Source organism: Garra rufa, chromosome 1 (assembly GCF_049309525.1).
Source record: "Garra rufa chromosome 1, GarRuf1.0, whole genome shotgun sequence".
NCBI lineage: Eukaryota > Metazoa > Chordata > Actinopteri > Cypriniformes > Cyprinidae > Garra > Garra rufa.
Window position 1 is genome coordinate 5,686,188 of NC_133361.1, and position 7,681 is coordinate 5,693,868.

The 7,681-nt window shown below is 34.2% G+C and overlaps 1 protein-coding gene across 1 annotated transcript in view; it reads right to left on the reverse strand.

The window, feature by feature from the left end:
* LOC141328436 (uncharacterized) overlaps positions 1 to 2,541 on the reverse strand; it is a 5,983-nt gene extending 3,442 nt beyond the window's left edge. The window contains exons 1-3 of the mRNA XM_073835395.1: positions 2,372 to 2,541; positions 1,151 to 1,567; positions 855 to 985 (exon numbers count right to left, since the gene is read on the reverse strand). Of these exons, the coding sequence (XP_073691496.1) occupies positions 855 to 985; positions 1,151 to 1,567; positions 2,372 to 2,420 (597 nt within the window). The 5' untranslated portion in view covers positions 2,421 to 2,541. The remainder of the gene's footprint in view (positions 1 to 854; positions 986 to 1,150; positions 1,568 to 2,371) is intronic.
* Positions 2,542 to 7,681: the final 5,140 nt, after the last annotated feature.

A 7,681-nucleotide genomic window follows, 5' to 3' on the forward strand; every position in this document is an offset into this window, starting at 1 on the left:
TAAACTCTGCAGGAAGGTAGATCTCCAGGAACAGGGTTGGGCTGCCCTGACTTAGATGATATTGTAGTACATGAAAAGGATGTGGCAACACATGAATGCCTCAGATGGGTGTTCACAGCCCTGTCTCACTAGAATCTGACATTGATAACAGAAACATACATGTTCGCTGTGCCATTAATAAATAAATACTATAAAATGACTTTTTCCCTGATGCAATAAAACCAGCAGACAGCAAAAGTTGTTGATACAATTTATACATGAAAAAGCATTACTGAATGGATGAGTATCATTGAGGTTTTAATCATATTACTATCCTGACAATACTGCACATCCGTCTGCTTCTTTAAAATAGTATTCTCTTTCCACCCCTTGTTTTAAACAAAAATAAAAGGGTTCATTTAATACTTTTCCCCCTTCCCTTCTTACAAGACAAGCAAAACAGATCAATTGCAAAGCTACATGGCATTATATCTTGCATCTGCTTTTTTCTAAATACATCATAAGTGGAAGAATAACTAGTCCTTTAAGAAAACAGTTAAAGTGTTACAGCCTCTTTTTCAGCTTCCTGAACAAGAACAGCTTGTGAAAACATCTAAGAAAGAATAAGCAAGTGACACATGACCAGTGTTGGGCACGGACCTTTAGAAAAGTAATTAGTTATAGTCACTAGTTACTTCCCACAAATAGTAACTGAGTTGCATCATTATAAGAATAACTAATTACCAGGCAAAGTAACTATTGCGTTACTTAAAAAAAATCTCATTTCAGTGATACGGTTTCTCTCCAGTGTGGCTCTTCTCATGTCTTTTCAGGGTTTCTGGCAGTCTGAAGCCCTTGTCGCAGTGTGAACACACATAAGGTTTCTCTCCAGTGTGGATGCTCATGTGTCTCTTAAGTTGTCCTGTTAGTGTAAAACTCTTCCTGCATTGATCACATGTATAAGGTTTCTCTCCAGTGTGGATTATCTCATGTCTTTTCAGGGTTTCTAGCCAGGTGAATCTCTGGTCGCAGTGTGAACACATATAAGGTTTTTCTCCAGTGTGAATCCTCTGGTGCTGTTTCAAATATTTAACTGCAGTAAAAGTCTTTTCACATTCAAAGCACATGTAATCTTTCACACCGGCGTGTATTTTCTGATGTACTTTCAAACTTTGTAGATGTAAAAAGCTCTTTCCACACAGATGGCATGAATATGGCTTCTCATTTGTATGAACTGTCAGGTGTGTCCTCAGGGCTGAAGCCCACAAAAATGTTTTATCACATTGATCACATGTGTACTGTTTTTCTCTGGTGTGGATGTTCATGTGTTGTTTAAAAGTTCCTGATCGTGAGAAACTCTTCCCGCACTGATCACAAGTGAACGGTTTCTCTCCAGTGTGAATTCTCATGTGAAACTCAAGACTTTGTTTGTTTATCAAACTCTTTCCACACTGAGTGCAGGTGAAAGATTTCTTGGCTCTTTTCTTCTTTAAATCTTTGTTTTTGGTTTGAGAGCGACTCATTTTGACATGGTTTCTCTCATTAGCTTCACGCAATTCCTCATTCTCCTCATTATCCTGGGTCAGCTCTGAAATAACAGTAAAAATAAGTTCATTTTCAGAAACCCATGTAAAAAAAAGCTAAAAAAAAAAGACCTTGATATAACAGCAGAAAGTAGTCAATCTGTATGGATAATAGCCCTATATAAATAAAGGTGACTTGACATACATTTTGTTAAAAGAAAAAATACCCAGTTCAAAATAAGTCTCTTATTATTTGCTGCTTCACTGATTATTCAACAGCTTTAAAGATGCATAACCAAATATGTGTATCCAAATAATCAATGCTGCTATATTTTCCTTGATTTTGATATTAATATATTCATGATTTATTGGTCTCTGCTTCTTATATTAATCCTCATCATATACTCATATCCCAGTATTTAATGTTACTCATTTATGTTTATCTTTTTATTTAGTTTGATGTATTGTCATGTAATATTATTTTATGTCATCTGCATTGCTCACTGTTTCACAATGACAGCTGGCAGTTTGAAAACCTTGTCACAAGATGTTTATGAGCAATTTTGGACACAGAAGGGCCACCATTCAAGTGGGAATTAAAATAAATATGGTGGGTAACTCGATTAATAAACAGTTTGTGCGGATTAAGAAAACAGATCAGATCCTGTCTCAGTTACTCATGGTGTTCCACAGGGGTCAGTCTTTGGCCCGCTTTTATTTATCATTTATATTCTACTTCTTGTCCGTATTTTGTTATTTTGGTAATTTTTGTATTGATTAATTTGCTATTTGTATTGTAATGTTTTCTCACCAGTGAATTATACCCTCCATCAATGCTGTCTCTCATAGTTTCACTAGTAAACACCAACCTGTTTGTTCTTCAGTGTGTTTGATTCTGCAGGGTTTTGAATCTCTCATCTTCTCTCTGTCCTCTTTAATAAACTCAATCGCAGATTTCAGCTCTTCTTGATGTTTTGATGAAATATTCCAGCATTTATTGGAGAATTGCTGAAGGAGCAGAAGGAGCTTCACTGAACATGAATTTCTGTGTGGAAAAGACGATTTTCCTGTGAGTGCTGTCTCTTTGTGAACCATTACATTAATATATTATATCACTATGTAGCAACATCATGCTTAAGGGACCGTCTGACAGTTCCACCTATTGCATTAAAGGTAAAATCTGCTTAAGAATTAGCCTTCATAATTTTTATGTGCAAAAATAATATACAAAAATTATTTAAAAAAATCCACAAGCTTGCAGTAGGTTCCTAGTCACAAAAATGATTTACTACAGGTGAGAAAAAAAAGATTACAACATCAACATATTTTTCCATTCAGATGTTTGTAGTACAATGCTAGTGTCCAGAATGACTTACAGATCACATTTTCCAACACCTCTCTTCATATGTGCACAGAACACAAATTACCTCTTTTTTTTTTTTTAATAAGTGCATTATAAAAAAAAAAAAAAAAAAAAAAAAGCTGCAATTCACCAAAGTTTTTTTTTTTTTTTTGTTCTATAGCACAATCCAAAATTTTGTAGCATTCAGTAAGTCAGTCTGGCCACTAGCTGTCCCTACAACATTGTAAAAAATTTAATGATTGTCCATCACGATTATCAAAGGAATAACCAAATGAAAACTAACTTTTTCACGCTATAACGGACTACTGTATAACACATTTGATCCGCCAAAAATAAATGTCAACAGAGAAATAATGGTATAAACATTTGCGGCTAAACTTAATAAGGGTTCTTTCCCGCATTCAGTAACAGTTATTCAGCGAACACTCGGTTGAAAACAATGATGGAAATCCGATGAAAACAAGGCAGTGTCTAACTGAGATTTACAGCATAACGGGACTTTCCTCATTTGTGAAACTAATTGTCCTGAACAACTCCGTATTCAACTCATATTTTATAAACGAAGGAAAGTTAGACACAATGGTCGTTTTTGCCGGATGAACGACGCTAAAGTCCACTTTCTGAACTGAATCCGCATGCAATAAATAAAATGACTACACAGTTATTCATGCGTGAAGCTGACATTTACCTCAAATTCCTGCTACATTCAAACCTAATCGCGCAAAATAACATGCGCAGGACGACAAAAAGCAAATAAAAGAGAAGAAAAAGAGGACTCACTCTCACCGGACAACTCTCTCTCTCTCTCTCTCTCTCTCTCTCTCTCTCTCTCTCTCTCTATCTCTCACGCAGCTCCGCTCTCTAACTCGCGCATGCGCACATCTAGTGATCCCCGAAGATGAAGAAAGAGTCTCGATCGCCCCCAGGAGGCTGTAATCAGTATAGGTCATAAACCACACCCTCTCCATCTAATGGAACGAAAAACAAAACTAATTTATTTACACTTCAAAATTTAAAAATAGGTTTAGAAAGATGGGTTTTGACAGTTTATGTATTTTTTTAGGTTAAAGCTGAAACTGGTGTATTGGGCTACTGTTAAAGGGCATTCAGAAATACACCCGGTTAAAAGAGTATCAGAAAACTGCTGGGAAGTGGGAACACGAATGTAAATCTAAATAGTTTTGGATGGAAAGCAAATAATGAGGCTCATCAAACTGGATTAAGTAAATGTGCTGTGGTTATTCCCAATGTCTGTAGTTTATATTCAGCTTCTAGTTTTAAATCTTCAACTAGACATTTTATCAGACATCTTAGAAGGAAATTAAGTGGTAGATCAAATAGTGAGAGAGAGAGAAAAAAAAAAACTTTATAAATAGCCAGAAATAGGGTTTAATGTTCAGATGAGTACATAAGAAATAAAAGGGCTATATTTGTGTGGCAAAGTAATTTGGATGGTCAGAATAAAGGACAACATGTATATAATATATAAAAAAAGTTGGAACTTAAGGGAGAATTTTTGTGAATAGAAAGGAAGACAGCATTATATCTAGTCTTAGAATTGGACACATTGCACTTAGTCAATCATTATTTACAACAGGAAAACATGAGTCTTGGCTTTGTGTTAAATATGATCTTCCTGAAACAGTTGAACATATTGTAATAAAATCTGAATTAAATCGAAAGATTACAACTTACAGAAGAACTTCGTCAAGTCACCTTTATTTATAGAGCACTTTATACATATTGTGTCAAAGCAACTTCACAGTATTAAATTATATACTTCATATAGTTTATGCACCTAAAGCTGATTTGCCAACCGCTATAAAATGGCGAAGAAGAAGCTTAATTGGGTCGAGGTAATACAGCTATTGAGAACAGTTATTTTTGCTTTGTCTTAGTAAGTTTATGAAGCGGCAAGTCTACATCTAGACAAGACATACTATATGATATCCTACAAAGCATATTTAAAATTCACCAATATAGATAAATATATCGGTTTTATGGCATGGACAGCGGATTGTGGTGAGGGCTATTCAACGACTATTTCACTGTATTCAGAAAAAGACAATGACAATAAAGGCTTTCAATTCAAATCAATTCAAGAAATTTAAAACAGAAAGCCCCAAAAGCAAACAACACCACATGGCTTTCTAATATTATAACTAAAACTATACAATGACTTTTTCCCCTAAAGCAAATACAACCAGCAGACAAAGTCATTGATTCAATATCAAAAATAATAATTACTAAAAAACATTCAATCAATAATTCCTCAAAGCAAACGTAAAAGGATGAGTAGCAAATAAAGATCAGTTTCAAAGCTACACAACAGTATATTTATATATGAAAAATAATTGATGTTCCTCATCATCATCATCATCTGGATCCAGAGCCGTTGATCTGCTCAGATTCTGAATGATTTTACTCTTAAATAATAAATCATGTTAAACATTGTGAATATGAAGACATAAGAAGGCAGACTTATTTGTATTTATTTGTGTTATGTGCCCAGTGCATATAGTTTCAAACGGCTTTATGGAAATCTGTGTCTTTCAGCATCAGCAGCTTCACAGAAACAATGCTTTAATGAATCCTGAGAGGAATCAGATTCATGGAATGAATGTTCATATGACAATAATTATAATGCAAAGTTGCCTAATGCATCCATTTGTGAAAACAGGTCTGAAATGTATTCATGCTGAATAAATAATCTTTCTATTGTTGTATGTTTTGTTATGATATATTTGGCCGAGATACAACTACAGCATTTAAAATCTGAGGGTGTAAAAAAATTCTAAATATTAAGGAAAAATCGCCTTTAAAGTTATCCAAATGAAGTTCTTAGCAATGCATATTACTAATCACAAATTAAGATGTGATATATTTACAGTAGGGAATCTACAATTTTTGCCATTAAAAAAAATGTATATTTTCGACCCATGCAATGCATTTTGGGCTATTGCTACTTTTGACTGGTTTTGTGGTCCAGGGTCACATTTTAAAATAAAAAAAGAGATTTGGGTTTGATTGTCAGAGTTCAGGAGACAATCAGAAACACAAGATGGTCTTTAAGATTTAACTGTATAATAAAACAGACAGATGCAGATGAATGAGAGTTAAGAAGCTCAAAAAAAAAAATTCTGCAGAGGAGCCAGAGTCTGTGTAAATCAGCCATGATGATGTTGATGTTGATCTCTGGATATGGTGCCGTTCATCTGCTCAGATTCAGATTGATTCATTGAATCAGATTCATCTGATCTGGGCTTCATTTGGACACCAGTTTCAATATCCCTGAGAGAAATAGGTTCAGTTTTAGCGGAAGAAGATTCATAGAGTATCAATTCAAACACGAATGTTGAATCCGACAAAGTCAATTCAATTCTTTCTTTCCTTTCTCTTGCTTTGACTCACTCACTTGTTTTCTGAATTATGCTGAAATATGCTCTGAAAACACTAATTATCAAATATTATTATAATCCACAAAATAAAAAAATACTGAGAGAGACTTTACACAGCAAAAACAATCCAGTGTGACATGAACTCTCCTGGCAGTAGATGTGAGACCACACTCAAGAGTGTGAAAGTGTTAAAATCAGAGAGTTAAATGAACACTGAAGCAGAGTTAAAGTTATTGAGGTAATTAAGTGGTTAATTAAGTGATGATTGATCGTTATTGGAGACACCTGATGCTAATGAGCAGAATCACCAAAGACAATTTTTTCATGTCACTATTGCAGTGGTCACCATTTGCTTTAGTTGGGCTCTTGATCCTTACATTTTTAAAGTTTGGCTGATATAACTAAGATACAACAGACAGACATGTGAAATGATTCAGTTTATTGTGTCTCTCTGACACAATTATAAACTCAGGACTCACCTAGGGATCCTTTTCCGCAGCAAGAAACAGATCAAAGCCAGAAGAACAATGAGGATTAAGATGGAAATCCACCACAACTGATCTATTCAAACAACACCACAATAATATAATCTGATGGACTGAATTACTGATCTATACATCATTCTGTCAATCATCAGCTGAACTCACTTGATTCTGGAGTCGATTTACTGATGGATTCTGTGGCGTTAAAAGCTGAATAAACACATTTTCTTAATGAACAGTTTCGTCAATGATTCTAATATGAATGTATTTGATGTTTATGATCTGAAAATATCCAGAAATTAAGCTCAGACATAATTTACTCTACTTCATGTCACTCAAATGTCTAAGAATTTAATCACATGGACCAAAAACACTGCACTTGAAAATAAAAATAAATAAATCAATAAAACTCACCAGTTTCAACTTAAAAGCTTAAGTTTAGCAGCTGCCTTACAATTTTAATTTTAAGACATTTCAACTCACAAGAAAAAACAATTAATTTTTATTGTACTAAGTTAAACTAAGTAGTAGTTTTAAGCTGATTTAACTTAAAAGTTTAAGGCAGCTGCTGAACTTTGGTTTTTAAGTTGAATCTGGTAAAAGGTTCCTCACAGTGTGAGGTTTCCTTCGAATAATCTGTTTTGTGTTTTAACAGAGGAAAAATAAAGTCATATTTGGGACATAAATGAGATTTCTGTGTGAGCTGTCTCTTTAAAGATCGTTAGAAACATTAAAAGCTGAAGTGTTGCCCTCACCTCTGAACATAGTCTCACGATTTTAACTGAAATAAAGAAAAGAAGTGTTAGGATCATTTCTATTGTTTATAAGTTGTTTATACGTTTAATATCCTGAACACCATCATCATCGCATCTGTGTGATTAAATATGAAAACTGATGAGTGTTGAGAGAGATTGAGTTGATTTACTTCATCAGAAT